General features: G+C 43.0%; 1 protein-coding gene across 1 annotated transcript in view; it reads left to right on the top strand.

Annotated features, from left to right (window-relative positions):
• The first annotated feature begins 257 nt into the window (after window positions 1–257).
• The window catches only part of LOC132884506 (uncharacterized), a 28,444-nt gene continuing 8,469 nt past the window's right edge, over window positions 258–20,232 (top strand). The window contains exons 1-3 of the mRNA XM_060918357.1: window positions 258–325; window positions 1,349–1,488; window positions 5,497–5,597. Coding sequence (XP_060774340.1) covers window positions 1,374–1,488; window positions 5,497–5,597 — 216 coding nt within the window. The 5' untranslated portion in view covers window positions 258–325; window positions 1,349–1,373. The remainder of the gene's footprint in view (window positions 326–1,348; window positions 1,489–5,496; window positions 5,598–20,232) is intronic.

Raw genomic sequence — 20,232 nt, 5'->3', positions numbered from 1 at the left:
AGGGAAAAAGACCACTCTTGAAGTGCTACCTACTTTCAAGGTAACTTCCTACCCACCTTGTCCAACAACTTATTTTCTTTTGCACTTTTGCAGTATTTATAGCATAATGTGTATATGAACAAGTTAAAATAGTGTAAATACATTAAAAATCTCATCCTTCCTTTCAGAAAAATCGCCAGCTAACACAAGTATCAACACAGTATTCTGCCTATGGTAGACCTGAAAAAGGACTGGGTCTTCATCGTGAATTCAGTGCCAGAAAAAAGCCCAAAGCAAACAAAGAAATTGTCAGAGATGAACACAATCTTCTATATAAACGACTAAGGTAAGGTTTATCATAAATGACCTGGATACTGAACCACTGATAGCCCTTTTCCACCAAATCAGTTCCAGGGCTGGTTCGGGGCCAGTGCTTAGTTTGGAACCGGGTTTTCTGTTTCCACTGACAAAGAACTGGCTCTGGGCCAGAAAAACCGGTTCCAGGGTAGCACCAGCTCTTTGCTGGGCTAGAGGAAAGAACTGCTTACGTCAGCGGGGGGGCGGAGTTGTTAAGACCAACAGCAATAGCAAGACCGCGAGAGGGCGCCATTTTTAAATAAGCAACGAGATATCATGGATGCAGTAAAGCAGCAGTCATCCATTACTGTTGTTGTTGTTGTTGTTGCTTCTTCTTCTTTTTCTCAGTGTTGTTGTTGCTTCGATGTTTGCGCTAAGGTTTATGCAAACGCATTAACGTAACTGATGTATACAGTGACGTAATGACGTGGCTCCCCTTAGCACCCCGAGCTATGGAAAAGCAAACTGGTTCTCAGCTGGCTCGCAAGTTGGAGTTGTGAACCAGCACCAGCACTGGCCCTGAACCAGCCCTGGAACTGATTTGGTGGAAAAGGGGTATGAGGGGTGGCGTTAATGTGTCCTCAGAACTCAATCCTGGTTATTGTGATCAAACTTTGGATTGTTCCAACATAGAATTCCCATTAACATCACTGTCATCACACTAGGGAAAAAACAGTGGTGGGTTTCCCAAAAGCCTCTTAAGGCTAAGAGCATCTTAACTAGGAGAGAGAGTGTTCATTATGTTGCTCGCTCTACCATTTAACAATGATCTTTGTGCTATGATGCTTTTGGGAAACTCAGCACAGAGCATTCTACCACACTTGGGTGGGTTTCCCAAAAGCATCACAGCACAAAGATCATCGTTAAATGGTAGCATGAACAGCACAATGAATGCTCTCTCTCTCTCCTAGTTAAGATGCTCTTAGCATGAAGAAGCTTTTGGGAAACCCACCCCTGAACTGAACAGGATGTGCCAGGAATCACTTTGTTCAGGCTGATGTGTCCTGTTTAGGAAGTCTTTAGCTGTGGGATCCACCATGAAAGGCAGTTCCTGCAGCAAATCAGCCGAAGCTGGCTGTAGCAGAGTTATCATACAGCCTGAAAAACAGACAACTAATGTTAAGTCATCAACAAGACACTCCATGTGCAGAGGTAAGATGTGCTATTAGCAAAGGAATGCATGACGAAAAATAGTTAAATCTATGGAAATACTGGTTAAAGAAGCGTCAAACAGCAAAGGACTTTTTAATTTATTAAAAATATAACACGGAGACTAGTTTATAGCGGAGCAGAGCCCCATGTTTAAGAGAATATGGTAATGCATCGACCTAATTTTTGATGGCTTTTGACCATACGATATCCGTCCGTACGATGAATGATAAACGCGTACCACCACAGGGAACCTGATCATAAGTGCAAGGCAATGTATCTCATAAACACTTGACCACCGGACAGTGAAATGCATATCTTTTATTTCTTTATTTATTTACCAACACATTCTATGTAAAATATTCACAAGAGTTTCATATAAAACTAGTTAAAACAGTTTTATGAGTGCACTAGCTTGTTGGATAGTTGACAGCTTCTGTCATGTAAGGGCCATAAATGGATGTAAGTGCAGGAAGAGTTTTGTTTTATTGAAAGCACACGAGCAAACGGATCCAAAACCTAGACAAAGGCAGAGTCAAAAAACAGGTAGTGATCGAGTGAGACAGACAGAATATCAGAGGTAATACAATACTCAAATTCCAAAAACACAGACAGGGTCAAAACCAGAAAAGTGATACAAAATACAAGGCTTGGTAATGTTAGACGCAGGGTACAGAGCGTATGGACCCTTTTCACGTGACCTCACGACAAACGCGGCCACCATTTTGGACATGTACTACCAGTAGTTTACCACAGCCAGCATTGAGGAACGGCAGCAAAGAAAGTGTTTATTTTCAGCAAGACTTCCATCATGCCACTATATTGTTGTGCACCTGGATGTAGTAACCATCAACAAACAAGGCAAGGGTTATCATTTTATCGGATCCCGGTAGATGCTGACCGACGGAGAAGATGGATAGCGGCATACCAGCGCTTGTGTAGTGACCACTTTGTTGGAGGTAAGACGAATAAAATTAGCCAGAAAAGGCATTACATTGCTGTTAACATTCCATTCTAGCTTACTGTAATTATGATCTGGCAGCTATTTACACCGGATCCAGTGTAAATAGCCGCCGGAGCCAACGTCCGAGGTTCCGGAGCGCGCTCGCTCGCGGCCCGGCCGGAGCCGGCGGCCACGGAGCCGGCGCGCGCGCGCGCTCGCGGCCCGGCCGGAGCCGGCGGCCGCGGAGCCGGCGCGCGCGCGCTCGCGGCCCGGCCGGAGCCAGCGGCCGCGGAGCCGGCGCGCGCTCGCTCGCGGCCCGGCCGGAGCCGGCGCGCGCTCGCTCGCGGCCCAGCCGGACGTTGGCTCCGGCAGCTATTTACACTGGATCCGGTGTAAATAGCTGCCAGATCATAATTACAGTAAATTAGTAAATACAGTTTTCTGCATCTCGCTCCTTTTTCTTTTATGTTTGTCGCCTTCCTCGCATTCAAACCGATTTGAGCCAAAGTCCACTACATGTCCAAAATGGGGGTCGCGTTTACGAAGGTCACGTGACTGAAAAGGGTCTATACTTCGCAAAGTCAATGTGTTACTGAGAGTCCTTATATGTATTCGCTGTGATGGCGCTCTAATCAGGAACAGGTGCATGGTAATTAGTCCTGTTGGTGCTGTGTGCGTCAACGTGAAAAATGTTCCAGGCACCCAGCAGAGTCACACCATAATAAATGTCATGGTGTTGTTTCTGGCACGTGGCATACAGTGTCAAAGAAAGGAACATACAACCCCGATTCCAAAAAAGTTGGGACAAAGTAGAAATTGTAAATAAAAACGGAATGCAATGATGTGGAAGTTTCAAAATTCCATATTTTATTCAGAATAGAACATAGATGACATATCAAATGTTTAAACTGAGAAAATGTATCATTTAAAGAAAAAAATTAGGTGATTTTAAATTTCATGACAACAACACATCTCAAAAAAGTTGGGACAAGGCCATGTTTCCCACTGTGAGACATCCCCTTTTCTCTTTACAACAGTCTGTAAACGTCTGGGGACTGAGGAGACAAGTTGCTCAAGTTTAGGGATAGGAATGTTAACCCATTCTTGTCTGATGTAGGATTCTAGTTGCTCAACTGTCTTAGGTCTTTTTTTGTCGTATCTTCCGTTTTATGATGCGCCAAATGTTTTCTATGGGTGAAAGATCTGGACTGCAGGCTGGCCAGTTCAGTACCCGGACCCTTCTTCTACGCAGCCATGATGCTGTAATTGATGCAGTATGTGGTTTGGCATTGTCATGTTGGAAAATGCAAGGTCTTCCCTGAAAGAGATGTCGTCTGGATGGGAGCATATGTTGCTCTAGAACCTGGATATACCTTTCAGCATTGCTGGTGTCTTTCCAGATGTGTAAGCTGCCCATGCCACATGCACTAATGCAACCCCATACCATCAGAGATGCAGGCTTCTGAACTGAGCGCTGATAACAACTTGGGTCGTCCTTCTCCTCTTTAGTCCGAATGACACGGCGTCCCTGATTTCCATAAAGAACTTCAAATTTTGATTCGTCTGACCACAGAACAGTTTTCCACTTTGCCACAGTCCATTTTAAATGAGCCTTGGCCCAGAGAAGACGTCTGCGCTTCTGGATCATGTTTAGATACGGCTTCTTCTTTGAACTATAGAGTTTTAGCTGGCAACGGCGGATGGCACGGTGAATTGTGTTCACAGATAATGTACTCTGGAAATATTCCTGAGCCCATTTTGTGATTTCCAATACAGAAGCATGCCTGTATGTGATGCAGTGCCGTCTAAGGGCCCGAAGATCACGGGCACCCAGTATGGTTTTCCGGCCTTGACCCTTACGCACAGAGATTCTTCCAGATTCTCTGAATTTTTTGATGATATTATGCACTGTAGATGATGATATGTTCAAACTCTTTGCAATTTTACACTGTCAAAATCCTTTCTGATATTGCTCCACTATTTGTCGGCGCAGAATTAGGGGGATTGGTGATCCTCTTCCCATCTTTACTTCTGAGAGCCGCTGCCATTCCAAGATGCTCTTTTTATACCCAGTCATGTTAATGGCCTATTGCCAATTGACCTAATGAGTTGCAATTTGGTCCTCCAGCTGTTCCTTTTTTGTACCTTTAACTTTTCCAGCCTCTTATTGCCCCTGTCTCAACTTTTTTGAGATGTGTTGCTGTCATGAAATTTCAAATGAGCCAATATTTGGCATGAAATTTCAAAATGTCTCACTTTCAACATTTGATATGTTGTCTATGTTCTATTGTGAATACAATATCAGTTTTTGAGATTTGTAAATCATTGCATTCCGTTTTTATTTACAATTTGTACTTTGTCCCAACTTTTTTGGAATCGGGGTTGTATATGGATTTGTAAGTGAGATGCGTATCTCATTACTGTTCTCACTGCCACAAGACAATGCAGCAATTTATTGATGTGAAACACACTACACTGCACAATTCGATGGTTCATATGCTATAATATTATTATTCTATTCAGATCGATTTTGTGCCCTTGCAAGTATTTTGCTCATACACTCATCAGGAACTCTGCTTTAAGGCAGTGACTAAATATCTATATTACTCTATTTTTGTTTTAAACAAAATGCAGGGTTATTATTCAGATTGAGAGTTTAGTACTTTAGAACTTTATTTGTCTTAATAATATTTTTTACCCTGTAAAAACCGTTACAAAACTAATGAAGTCAGAGAGTCCTGATGTCACTTAATATATATGTATGAATATTAATAATGTTTGTAAAATAAACAGCGTTTGTATTTAAAAAATCTGTTCTTTAAGCCCATTTTTGGTCCATCATATTTTATACCAAACATATTGTTCCATTTGTTGCAAATTGTTAAAAAAATATTTGTGGTGTTATGCTTCATGTCTTTATTCAGTTACATTTATTTGTTTCAGTTAAACATTCATTCAAATTAAGTAGTCAAAACAAAACAATACAGCTAATCAAGCTCAACAATTGTGGTTTTGCAGTGTACTTTTGACTCTCCATGTTTGCACCATGTATGCTGTTCTTTTTAAAGGCAAAGAAGAGGTAGGAGTACGTTTCTTGATTATGCCTAAGAAGCCACAGACTCTCCAGCCCTACAGTCAATCTCCACGCAGAATGGCGTTGTCGAGAGAGGTGCTGATAAATTAAATATTTCAGTCTCTTCTCATGCATTCTTAATTCTGCTCTATACAGTACTCTTTATGCAGAATTACAGTTCTGATATAAAGGTTTCTTTTTTATTCTCAACCAAGCATACACTCAGTGTTCATTTTACCAGATTAAGCAGCCCCGCCTGCAGATGAACTGACCCTACTGTAGGATCACGACTGACCAAATATTAGATCACTGGAGATTGCTAAGAAACAGCCTGCCGACCAATAATCTCCAACTGGGGAACCTGTAGAGATAGTTCAAGGAAGGACAACCAGTGAACTGGTGACAGGATCATGGGAAGGCTCACCCATATAGTCCAATCCCACCAAAGAGCTACTGTAGCACAAACTGATGAAAAAATTAATGATGACACCTTTCTATTTTAGCCAGCATTAACCTTTTCAGCAGTTTGTGCTACAGTAGCTGTTCTGTGGGATTGGACCATATGGGCCAGCCTTCATGGCCCATGTGAATCAGCGGGCCTTCAACACCCATGACCCTGTCGCCGGTTCACTGGTTGTCCTTCCTTGGACCACCTTTGGTAGGCACTAACCACTGCATACCAGGAACACCCCACAAGATGTGCCATTTTGGAGATGCTCAGACCCAGTCATCTAGCCATCACAATTTGTCCCTTGTCAAAGTCACTCAGATCCTTACGCATGCCCATTTTTCCTGCTTCTAAAACATCAACTTCAAGAACTGACTGTTCTCTTGCTGCCTAATATAAACCCACCCCTTGACAGGTGCCACTGTAATGAGATAATCAATGTTATTCACTTCACCTGTCAGTGGTCATAATGTTATGGTTGACTGGTGTACAGTACATTTAATATGTATGAACTTTGACAGGAAGACCAGCAATACATCTCATCTCATTATCTCTAGCCGCTTTATCCTTCTACAGGGTCGCAGGCAAGCTAGAGCCTATCCCAGCTGACTACGGGCGAAAGGCAGGGTACACCCTGGACAAGTCGCCAGGTCATCACAGGGCTGACACATAGACACAGACAACCATTCACATTCACACCTATGGTCAATTTAGAGTCACCAGTTAACCTAACCTGCATGTCTTTGGACTGTGGGGGAAACCGGAGCACCCGGAGGAAACCCACGCGGACACGGGGAGAACATGCAAACTCCACACAGAAAGGCCCTCGCCGGCCCCGGGGCTCGAACCCAGGACCTTCTTGCTGTGAGGCGACAGTGCTAACCACTACATCACCATGCCGCCACCAGCAATACATGCATTAGCTAAAGATATAATTTGCTTACAGGTTGAGAAGGTTCCCTCTTTGCATGATCTAACCAAGGTGAACAGGAGCAAGGCCTTAATAGGCATCAGTCTTGGAGACAAAGACGTTTGTCACTGGTGCTCCAGCTCAGTTCATAGTGGTATGACTCTCAACAATACTGTTATCTGAAAAAATATGGTCTCAGCAATTCACTTTGAGCTAACTGACCTCTGACGTCCTAACATGGTTGACGTGTATGTTTCCCAGAAGTGGATGCATTTAAATCACAAATGCCAGACGGATTGATGAATACTCAGGAACTTCAAGAGAACATTGATAATATTAGAATTGGCACCAGTATACTTCACAACAAGTAAGTTTATCCCATCAACTGTATAAGCATGGATGGTGTACTCCCATTCACACCCATTCAATTGAAATGAAGTCAAAATACCCCTGCCATGTTAATAGAACGCCTTTATTGTCACTGCACAATGCTATTGTCGTTGCACAAATGTACAATAAAATTTAGTTCATCATAGGAGAACAAAGCCTCTGTGTACATGCGCACCACCACTCTTGGGCACTTCAGCCCAAGGCCATCCCATGTTAAAGGAGAACTGAAGGCAAATTTTTTATTATCAAAATTCTATTTATCTCATTTTATTAAATATAGGAATGCATTTTTGATCGCTATTTTGTTGCTGCTATAGCAAGTTATGAGTGTTTGAAATATGCTCTGTAATATATCAGTCCATATGTCAAAGCAATGGCCGTAAATGAGATTCGTTGAGACCCGTGTGAGACATCGTAGGGTGGAAGTAAAACGTACAGTGGAAATCAAAGTGACCGACATCTGCCAACGTTGTCAAAAGACGTGCACACCCTCTTTCGAATGGTGATGTAATCAAGCTGGAAGTTTTGTTTGTTTTGATAGCAATCAGGAAAGTTTGAAAAAAGTAGGTAGTAATCATCGTTTAAACTCGTTTTTGTGCAATATTTCGTTTGGAAAACAGTTTTCAAAATGGCGGCACTGACACCTGGCTGACACTTCACGTTTCGAAGTCTCGCACAAAATTGCAAAGACTTTGAACATATCATCATCTACAGTGCATAATATCATCAAAAGATTCAGAGAATCTGGAAGAATCTCTGTGCGTAAGGGTCAAGGCCGGAAAACCATACTGGGTGCCCGTGATCTTCGGGCCCTTAGACGGCACTGCATCACATACAGGCATGCTTCTGTATTGGAAATCACAAAATGGGCTCAGGAATATTTCCAGAGAACATTATCTGTGAACACAATTCACCGTGCCATCCGCCGCTGCCAGCTAAAACTCTATAGTTCAAAGAAGAAGCCGTATCTAAACATGATCCAGAAGCGCAGACGTCTTCTCTGGGCCAAGGCTCATTTAAAACGGACTGTGGCAAAGTGGAAAACTGTTCTGTGGTCAGACGAATCAAAATTTGAAGTTCTTTATGGAAATCAGGGACGCCGTGTCATTCAGACTAAAGAGGAGAAGGACGTCCCAAGTTGTTATCAGTGCTCAGTTCAGAAGCCTGCATCTCTGATGGTATGGGGTTGCATTAGTGCGTGTGGCATGGGCAGCTTACACATCTGGAAAGACACCAGCAATGCTGAAAGGTATATCCAGGTTCTAGAGCAACATATGCTCCCATCCAGACGACATCTCTTTCAGGGAAGACCTTGCATTTTCCAACATGACAATGCCAAACCACATACTGCATCAATTACAGCATCATGGCTGCGTAGAAGAAGGGTCCGGGTACTGAACTGGCCAGCCTGCAGTCCAGATCTTTCACCCATAGAAAACATTTGGCGCATCATAAAACGGAAGATACGACAAAAAAAGACCTAAGACAGTTGAGCAACTAGAATCCTACATTAGACAAGAATGGGTTAACATTCCTATCCGTAAACTTGAGCAACTTGTCTCCTCAGTCCCCAGACGTTTACAGACTGTTGTAAAGAGAAAAGGGGATGTCTCACAGTGGTAAACATGGCCTTGTCCCAACTTTTTTGAGATGTGTTGTTGTCATGAAATTTAAAACACCTAATTTTTCTCTTTAAATTTCTCAGTTTAAACATTTGATATGTCATCTATGTTCTATTCTGAATAAAATATGGAATTTTGAAACTTCCACATCATTGCATTCCATTTTTATTTACAATTTGTACTTTGTCCCAACTTTTTTGGAATTGGGGTTGTAGTTGTCAATACAAATCACGATATAAGGTTACTAAAACAGAAAACGTAATTGAATAACACGTTCATTAAGAAATAAAGCAAGTTTAAAAATGACTTCAGTTCTCCTTTAACTGCATGTCTTTGGACTGTGGGGGAAACCAGAGCACCCAGAGAAAACCCACACAGACACAGGGAGAACATGCAAACTCCATACAGAAAGGCCCCCCCGTCAGCCACTGGGCTCAAACCCAGAACCTTCTTGCTGTGAGGCAACAGTGCTAACCACTTACATCACCGTGCCGCCCAATGACAGTGCTAACCACTCACATCACCATGCCATGACCATGTTGTCAAATTTGCAAAAACAGTCTGTGCAGTAGAGAGTTTCTTCTTCTCAAGTTTGTGTAGTAGAGATGAGAGGCAAATGTGAGGTACACCCCAATCTTTTGGTAGACCTGCCCCCTTGCACCGCATTGCAGAATGTGTTCATGGTGGTAATCAATCTTACATCTACGTATACAGTGAGTAGTTACTGTAAATAGTTTAAATTTATCATTTGGACATGAACTGGACATTCACCAACAGTTTAACTGTGGTTTCAAGAAGAGCAGCTGGTTTAGCATGCAGTCTGTACTGCATGGTGAGTTAAAAACATTATTTGGGACATAAACTTATAAAATCCATACTAATGGTTTGATTTTTGTGCAAATTTTGATACCTGGCTGGCTGGCTGTTTTTAATACTGAAAGAATATTGCTATCACTGTGGCTGTACAAGCTAGCATGATTAAAGTAGCCTTTTTCCTGTTAAACCTCTCAATGTTTCGAATGTTCAAATAGAAATAGCTAACAGTTTGTATTAATGCATGCGTACAGAAAAGTAAGTACATATAGGACAGTAAATTCTGTGATGAAGTTAGTTTGATGGCTACAGCTGGTCTCTTCCAGGCCAAGGCCATCAATCATTTAATTCCCACGTGTAGCCATACTTGTTTTTAGCTCATCCAGCCAACAGGATGATTGTACCATCATATGTTGTCCGTCGTCCATCTGCCATTGTCCACATTTCACAAAAATCACTTCTTCTCTCTCAGTTCTTCACCGATTTTTATTCTTTATGGCAGGAAGGTAGGTCTGCCTGGGGTGCATATAGCTTCTACCCAAATTTGCATAATTGCAATTGATAATGAAGATATGGAGTAATTAAGCCCTAATGAGCAGTTTCCACACAAATCGCTTCTTCTCCCTCAATTCTTCACCGATTTTGATTTTTTCTGGCATGAAGGTAGGGGTACCTAGGATGCATATAACTTCTACCCAGATTTGCTTAATTACAGTTAGTAATGAAGTTATGGACTAATTAAGCTTTAATGAGCAGTTCAACAAAAATTGCTTCTTCTTGGTCAATTCCTCACTGTGTTGGATTCTTTCTGGCAAATAAGTAGGTATTCCAAGGGTGTATATAACTTATATATATAGTGTATATAGCTTGCAACATTTATTGCGCAAGGTGGCCCACTTTAGATTGTTCCTTCTGGACTACATGCGGCAGGAGTGAGCTACGCCATCATTGACGGTCTCGTTTTATAGTAGAATAACATTTAAACACTAATTTCTGAGGGAAAATTTTTAAAAAGTGCAGATATCAGCTTGGGGAAAACTAACTGTTCGAATTAGACACTGTAGATGGAAAGATAGTTTGGATGAGAAAAGTGACATGGAAATAAAGGCTGTTTTGTCATTGAAATTCAGGGGGATGGGCAGGGCTAAAAATTGTACTGCAACCAGCCAGCAGGAGGCACTAGACTTGCGGTGGCTTCACTTTTTAGAGATAATGCACTGTCCATGTTTTATACAGTCAACGGTTTATCCTGGTGGCACAGTGGTATAGTGGTTAGCACTGTCGCCTCACAGCAAGAAGGTCTTGGGTTCGAGCCCAGCGGCTGACGAGGGCCTTTCTGTGTGGAGTTTGCGTGGTCTCCCCGTGTCTGTGTGGGTTTCCTCTGGGTGCTCTGGCTTCCCCCAAAGACATGCAGGTTAGGCTAATTGGTGGCTCTAAAGTGAATGTGAGTGTGAATGGTTGTTTGTCTCTCTGTGTCGGCCCTGCGATGATCTGGCAACTTGTCCAGGGTGTACCCTGCCTCTCAGCCATAGTCAGCTGGGATAGGCTCCAGCTTGCCTGCGATCCTGTACAGGATAAGCAGCTAAAGCTAATGGATGGATGATTTATCCCTTTATGAGATATTTAAAAATAGGATCAATATTGATCGAATATCAGAGCTCAGTCCTCTCTTTTTTAACAGGATTGAGAAGGAAGTCTGCGTCGAGCCTGTTCCTCTTAGCTTTGATGATTTACTTCAGAGGAAAGATGTGAAAGTGCTTGCTCCTCGTCCTCAAAAAGCCTTCCTGGTAAATGCCTTTTGTATCAAGTGCATGAGTAAACACTGGTTAAACAGTAAAGCAAATTATTTTATACAGTCATGGAGAAAAATGTGCATTCTCATGTGCTTGAAAGAAAAAAGAAAATGTACATCTATGTTATTACATATTATCCAGAAATAAATACTCCAAGAGCTTATCAATGAAATGTGGCATTAGATACACTAGATAACAATCCAAAACTAAGTTACAATAGCACAATAAGAACCAAAAGCAAGAAGTCAGAGTTGTGTCATAAACCTTCTGTCTCCAGACCTGATCTGTGATGTGGCAGAGTAGAGAGGATGAATATTACAACTGAGACGACCTACGAATGTAAAGGCAGTTATGAAGGCATATATGGTGGACATGGTGGTGTAGTTGTTAGAACTGCTGCCTCACAGCAAGAAGGTCCTGGGTTTGAGCCCAGTGGCTGACGAGGACCTTTCTGTGTGAAGTTTGCATGTTCTCCCCGTGGGTTTCCTCCCTGTAGGTTTCCTCTGGGTGCTCCGGTTTCCCCCACAGTCCAAAGACATGCAGATTAGGTTAATTGGTGGCTCTAAATTGAACGTAGGTGTGAATGTGAGTGTGAATGGTTGTTTATCTCTGTCTGGGCCCTGTGATGACCTGGTGACTTGTCCAGGGTGTACCCCGACTCTCACCCATCGTCAACTGGGATAGGCTCCAGCTTGCCTGAGACCCTGTACAGAATAAGCTGCTGCAGATAATGGATGGATGGATGGATGGATGGATGGATGGATGGATGGATGGATGGATGGATGGATGGATGGATGGATGGATGGTGGTCTGGGGACCAGACACTTTAATATGAGTTTACACAATGAATGGTGTGAGAAAAAAAACAACATTAAGTGACTTCTGCATGAAGAAATGCCTTGTTGATGAGAGAGGAGGTCAGAATGCATCTCAGAATACACATCAAGACCTTCAGGCAGATGGGTTACAACATCAGGTTTAACTCCTGTCAGCCAAAAACAAGAATCTGAGGCTACACTGGGGACAGACTCACCCAAACTGGATAGTTGAAGATTGAAAAAAAATGTCTCCTGGTCTTTTTTCAGTCTTCAACCATCCAGTTTCTGTGAGCTTCTATATACTGTATAGTATACGCTCACTTTCTTTGTCTTTGAGAGTTCATGAATTTGGATTTAGATTTGCTTGCAAAATATTTGTAAGGCTACTCTGGGGTTTGCAGATTGCCAAGGCAGCCCTCTCCACCAGTTGAGAATGATATGAACTGGCAAGGTGAGACCAGGACGAGTTCAATGTCTCAAATGGTCACAGTGACTGGCCAGAAGAGAGGTGGAATTCACCAATGCAACTGCCCTCGGAGGACGTTACGATCCTGTAGCTGTTGTGCCAGGACTAATGCCGCAATGACAAACAGTCCTGCCAGGGGTCTCACCAAGAGAGTAAATATGCACACCGTAACCCCAGCAATGGGAGGCTTAGGGTGTGCTGACACTTGCCCAAGGTGAGCACCCAGACTAGTGGAGGGAAGGAAGCGTCTTACTTCTCCATTCTAGACCAGCTCCAAGCTGGGTCTAACCACTTGTTACATGGCAGAAAATTTCCAGGAGCTGACGGGATCCATTCAGAAGTGTTAAAAAGTGGTGGTCTGGTGCTAACTCAGACTCTGCACGAGATTATTTCAGAGTCATGGCACTCTGGTAAGCGTCCACATGACTGGAAGGATGCTCAACTTATCACCCTATTCAAAAAAGGTGATCGTCCCCTATGTGAGAATTATCGTGGAATCTCTCTACTCTCAATTCCCGGGAAAGTATTTGCATGCATACTTCTCAACAGACTCTCCAAGCATGCAGAAACTTTCTTACCTGAAGCTCAGTGTGGGTTCCATGCAGGCAAAGGCACAGTTGACATATTCTCCTTGAAGCAAATTCAAGAGAAATGTATAGAACGAAGAATGCAACTCTACATGGTCTTCATTGACTTCACGAAGGCATTTGATACTGTCGACAGAATAGCCTTGTGGATTATTCTGCGAAAGCTTGGTTGTCCTGATCACTTTACCAACCTTGTATCTGCCTTACATACAGGTATGAAAGCTTCTAGTCGGGTCATAATGTAAGGTTCTGTGACCATCCTCTGGCAACAATGTTTTGATGATTGATTTGACCTCTATGGACCCTTTAGAAAAGATTTAGCTCCCATGTCCCTCCCAAAAATCCCGGCATTTTTTGTTACAGAGCCAAATTTAAAATGGCGCCTGGCGCCATCTCTAAAAAATAACTTTTGAGCTGAATGACCTAGAATCAGAGTGCGAAATATGGGGGGGTGCGGGGGGGTCCGACCCTCCCGATTAACCCATGAGACCCCCTGAAAGCCTCAAATGCTAAATTGTGGGGGGGTCTCAAATTTCATTAAAATAAATAAAATAAAATTATAATAGTACATATTATTGTTACTAATGGTCATTAAAATGTTTTCTAAGCTCACAATGCCATAGGCCTATTCAGAATTCAATCACTGGCCAAGCGAGCCAGCTGTCTAGTGCCCGTATGTAAATTAGCCATGCGCTGAGGTGCACGCGCCAAACAGACGATAGAGGTAATAGAGTTGAGTTGAGTACCGTATTGAAAATGGCTAGCAAGCGAAAGCTACAGAGTGTATCACTAGCACACTTTGGGTTCATCACATCGCCTCTCTTCATCCTGGAAACCAGGACGGCAACCACAAGAAGTTGAGCCAAGGCATATTTGGTCTATTCTAACTTAAAGTAAGAGGCTAATTTTCAATCTTTGCAGTGACTGAACTGTGATAGATCTGATTGTGGGCCTTGTGGTTGGTTGAAGCAGCTTAGCCTTGTAGTTGGAGAAGTGGGGTGGTTGTGCATTGGCCTATGTGTGTGTGTTGGCCTGTGTGTGTGCGTGAGTGTGTGTGTGTTTGCGAGAGAGAGAGAGAGAGAGAGAGGACAGAGAAAGAGCGCACCCGCCGTGGTGCTGTGTGGCTTGTTGTAGGCTGTCTGTAGCATCCACTGTGGTGTTTTTTTTTTCACCTTGAGTTTGTATTTGCACAAAGACGTATCTTTCTAAATGATCGTAATCGCTAAATGGATGGTTAAATAGTGTCATACAATTGGTCACACTGCAGGCTTTCAAGTGCACCGGTTGCGTGACGAAACCTTTATCATTTATTCAGTCGCTTTTGTAAACGCGCCAGATAGGTAGCATTTGTTATTGCGTCTGCACTGTAATATAGGCCTACAACTTTGCATTGAAGAAAAAATTTTTTGCGCAAAAATTCGGAGATGGGGACCCCCCCCCCCCCCCCGAATATCGATGGGCATTTCGCACACTGCCTAGAATCATGTATGAAGGCACTTTTTCACACAAGTCAGCCATGAGGATTCCAAATCTGACACCATTTTGATAATACAACTTTGTTTTGATCACGTAATTCAAGATGGCTGTCATCTAGTACAATAGTTCTCAACCTTTTCAGGCTGTGACCCCCCAATTTATGTGAAAGTACATACAGTACATCAAGAGCGACCTACAGTACGCTACCGAGTAGCCAAGGTGCTTTTACTTTGAGTTTCTTACATTATCACCCCCCCAAAAAAAAACACCTTGTGTCTCGACCCATAGGTTAGAAAACATAACTTTTGTTTAAAAGCAAAAAAAGGCCAGTGAATAATGCACTCATACTATTTTGTTCATTTTATATTGTGCACATCACACCCAGTTTTCTTGATTCTAACTCTTTACCTTTCATGCCTTGACATGTCCTTTAGCGACGTCTCTGGCGACTAAAAACTTCATCTAGCTACTTTGGCGACTTTTTGGCAATTCTAAAAACCTCATCTACTGGCTTTGGCGACATTATGGCAAAAAGCTTGTCTTTTAAGTGACAAAATCATTGTTTTTCAGCATAACTATAGCTCTGCACCGTGGTCAGAAACATATCTCTCATAGCATCATCACATGCTGTTTGTTTAGTGCTGCTACTTGTTGCCTCAGTCATTCTTTTGAGCCCACAGTGAGAGGAGCTAGATATTTGATCTGTAAAGACAAATGTAAAGACAGTGTTCATGCTGCATGCACAACTGCTTGAATATGGAAGAAAGCAATACACCAACAGGGTCTACGGCAATCAGGCTATAGTGGCCCTGTTGTTATTGATGCAGCTGATACTGATGTATACATCGCAGCATCGGTCATCTCACAGCAGCTCCCTGGCATGCTTTGCATCAAAAGGAATAAAGAGACAGTCCTCTGTCGTGGCATGTTGACAGAAGAGATGGTACACTGCATTGTGCAGCTACACTGTTTTACAGGCTGTGATGCCAACTCAGGTTTCTATGGCAAAGGGAAATCATCAGTGTATGAGAAGGTGGCAAAGAGCTCTGTGGCACGGCAGCAACTCTCCCGCTGTGGAGACAGCCTTCACCTTGAAGAGGAGGTAGAACAAGAGCTATTTGCATTCACGAGACAGGTGATCTATGGAGACAAGAAGAGTAGCACCATGGCTGAAGCCCGTGCTTCCAAGTGGAAGACCATGTAGAGAAAGTCTTTTATCCGTCTCCCTCCAGATGCAGATAGCTTACGGCAACACTGCCTCCGTGCCAACTACTTGGCATATCTAGTGCGCCACCCCACACTGAAGGACCACCCGTCGCCACTCGGACATGGTTGGGAGTTGGTGGGTGGTCGTTGTCGTCCTGTCCGCCACACTCGGCCTGCACTCCCCACACACCTACCTGCACCAGGGCTGGTTGAAGGGGACGAGGAAGTTGAAAGAGGTGAGGATGAGGAGGAGGATGTTGCACAGAAGAGGGTGGAGTCATCTGAATCCGATGATTCAGAAGGCAGTGACTCAGAATGCTCTGATTCAGACTGATACGTGTTTTGTGGTTGCCGTATGTTGCCGTTATTGGTGATGATAACTACCTCTCCACATAATGCAGCGGGTGGTACCTCCGCATTAAAAAAATACAAAAAAACAAACAAAAAAACAAAACAAAACTAAAAAAACTAAAAAAAAACAAAACAAAAAAAAAAACCCTCTCCGGGAACCGTCACCTTACCGTGGTGGAGGGGTTTGTGCGTCCCTATGACCCGAGAGCTATATTGTCTGGAGCCTCGTGCTCTTGGTAGGGCCTCCCATGACAAACTGGTCTCTGGTGAGGGGCCTGACGAAGAATGGTTCAGGGCGGGATGGCAGGCCCAAAGGGAGCAGTCCCCCAGCTGGCTATCTGGCTATTTTCACTCTACTGAATGCCGGCCATCTTGAATTTCAATATCAAAACTAGTTTTGATTATTAAAATGATGTCAGATTTGGAATCCTCAGGGTTGGCTTGTATGAAAAAGTGCCTTCATACATGATTCTAGGTCATTCAGATGAAAAGTTATTTTTTAGAGATGGCGCCGGGCGCCATTTTGAATTTGGCTCTGTAGCAAAAAATGCTGGGATTTTTGGGAGGGACATGGGAGCTAAATCTTTTCTAAAGGGTCCATAGAGGTCAAATCAATCATCAAAACATTGTTGCCAGAGGATGGTCACAGAACCTTACATTATGACCCGACTATTCAGTTAGCATGAAAGGGGAGCTCTCCTCTCCTTTTGAAGTTAACAATGGAGTAAAACAAGGGTGTGTGCTTGCCCCTACTCTTTTCTCTATCTACCTAGCTGTGATTTTAAACCATGCCTTCCAAGATTACAAGCAGGGTGTCTGGATTCAAAGCAGACCTGGTGCTGACCTATTCAATGTCAACCAATTCAAATCTGTGAGATACACCCAAAAGGTGCTGGTATGCAAACTTATGTATGTTGATGATGCGGCCTTCATTGCCCATAGCTACAGTGATGCCCAGGACACAATATCTCACTTTGCCAAAGCTGCCAAGGAGTTTGGGCTGAAGATCAACATCAAAAAGACTGAGGTACTATATCAACCTCCCCCTGGAACTACAGAGACTGGTCAGGATATTGTATTAGATGGTGTAAATCTTGCCAAGGTCACTAGATTCAAATATCTTGGCTCAACTGTAACCTCAAATAATAGAATTGACACAGAACTCGAGATCCGCATGTCCCATGCATCTAGAGCAGGGCTTTGCAAAGTGTGGGGTGCGCCCCCCCTGGGAGGCGCCAGAGTTCTTCAGGGGGGGCGCAACGTGAGAGACAAAATGGATCGATTTTTAGTACCTAAAGCTACAGGGAGTGAGGAGACGGCCAAGCAAAAAAACAGAGCCTCCAGGATGTTGCGATTTGCAATTTCAGCGCAAATTCAACCAATCCCCACGAATTCAGGGCGGTGCTGCAATTATATCCAATCACCGCAACTTTCCCGCAAATTTGACCAATCGTTGGCGTCGTCTTGAGGTGACATCGACAAACTACCTTCCGCCTTACTTCCGGATGTCTATGTTCAAGAGAAGCAGCATGCGCGCAGTGTTGCCAGATTGGCGGTTTCAAGTGCATTTTGGCGGGTTTTGAACATATTTTGGGATGGAAAACGTCAGCAGTATCTGGCAACATTGCATGATGTGCGAGTCAGTGTTTATGTAGGCTTAAATTCTGTTACTGAAAGTGTGTATGTTTACAGTGAAGGACTGTGTGCACTTTATTTTTTTTTTACTTAATACAAGAAATTAATGGATGCCAACATTTTTGCCAAAATGGTATTTTATTTTCCATTGTTTCGGCAGCTTCAGCATCATACTGTGAGATTCTGTTCAAATTGTTTTTTTTTTCCTTCTATGAAGCCTGAGCCATTTATTTTATTACTTTATTGTTTAATTTAGTCTTCAGGAGAAACTGCCTGCACACGGTACTAGTATTAATAGTTTTTTTTTCTTACATGAAAGCTGAGGCATTTATATTATATTTTAAGGTAACTTCATGTTGTGCTGTGAGGTTCTCTGCACTTTAACTTTTGAACCAACAGGAGCATTTGGATAAGTAAAGCCTATTTTTCTGCATTTTTGTAGTCCTGGTAATCTTTTATATTGGTAAAGTTGTTTATAGGACCATTTCTCAGTGTCTTTTTTTTTTAATCAATAGTTTTTCAGTAATAACTTAATATTTAACATATCACTCAATTTTAATCACAAAAAGAGAAAATCGCAACAATTTCTCACAACTTTCACTTCCTCCCGCAATGTAATCGCAACAAAAACCTAAACACCGCAACTTTCATCGCAATTTTTTTGGAAACCCCCGCAACAGCAGACATTTTAGCCCGCAACAATCACAAAAAAGGCCCGCGGAATCCTGGGGGACTGGAAAAAGAAGGAAGTATGACCACGATTATTTAAAGTTTGGATTTTCATGGACTGGATCTGAAGATGCTCCACTGCTACAGTGTGTTGTCTGCCAAGAGGTGCTAGCTAACTATGCTATGAGATGTTTAAAATGTGTAAAAGAAAAAAATAATGTGTAAACCAACCATTTTTTTTAAAAAATACGAATGGAACATTAAGTATAGCAACAACAAAAATTGTAAGGGAGGGGGCGCTGTTGTTTATTTGCTCTCCGACAGGGGGCTGACTCTCCCACACTTTGAAAACCCCTGATCTAGAGCATTTGGTAGGCTGAAGGAGAGGGTTTGGTATAATAAGGATTTAACTTTAAATACCAAATGTGCAGTGTACTGCGCCATCGTACTTTCCACTCTTCTTTATGGTGTGGAATCCTGGACAGTCTACAAAGCCTCAGCCCAAAAACTCAATGCATATATGATGCGACAGCTACGTCAAATCCTGGGCATAAAATGGTGGCATTATGTCTCTAACAGTACCATTCTCGAAAGGACCTCCCTGCCCAGCATTTATGATATTCTGATTAGTAGAAATCTTCGCTGGACTGGTCATGTTAACAGAATGCCCAACTACAGACTGCCAAAGCTCATCCTCTTCTCCCAACTGGAAGATGGTACCAGAGGAGTTGGTCGTCTCAAGCTCCGGTTCAAAGATACAGTAAAATGCAACTTGAAAGAAAGGAACATTCCTCTTAACTCTTGGCAGCAACTGTCCAATCAAAGAACAACTTGGAGAGCAATGATTCAGAGGAAGATTTAGTCATCATCGGAATTGATGGACAGCACTACTACTACTACTATATGCTCACTGGCCACATTATTAGGAACCCCATACACCTGCTGTTTTCTGCAGTTATCTACTCAGCCAATCCCTTGACAGCAGTACAATGCATAAAATTATGCAGATACAAATCAATAGTGGCGGCACGGTGGTGTAGTGGTTAGCGCTGTCGCCTCACAGCAAGAAGGTCCTGGGTTCGAGCCCCGGGGCCGGCGAGGGCCTTTCTGTGTGGAGTTTGCATGTTCTCCCCGTGTCCGCGTGGGTTTCCTCCGGGTGCTCCGGTTTCCCCCACAGTCCAAAGACATGCAGGTTAGGTTAACTGGTGACTCTAAATTGACCGTAGGTGTGAATGGTTGTCTGTGTCTATGTGTCAGCCCTGTGATGACCTGGCGACTTGTCCAGGGTGTACCCCGCCTTTCGCCCGTAGTCAGCTGGGATAGGCTCCAGCTTGCCTGCGACCCTGTAGAAGGATAAAGCGGCTAGAGATAATGAGATGAGATGAGACAAATCAATAGTTTCAGTTAATGTTCACTTCAAACATCAGAATGGGGAAAAATTGTGATCTCAAAGTGTGACTTTCACTGTGGCATGGGTGATGGTTTGAGCCAGATAGACTGGTTTGAGTATTTCAGAAGCTGCTAATCTCCTGGGGTTTTCACACACA

This window comes from Neoarius graeffei, chromosome 4, assembly GCF_027579695.1.
Source record: "Neoarius graeffei isolate fNeoGra1 chromosome 4, fNeoGra1.pri, whole genome shotgun sequence".
Taxonomy (NCBI): domain Eukaryota; kingdom Metazoa; phylum Chordata; class Actinopteri; order Siluriformes; family Ariidae; genus Neoarius; species Neoarius graeffei.
The sequence above is the reverse complement of the archived record's forward strand: the minus strand, read 5'-3'. Positions and strand labels throughout refer to the sequence as shown.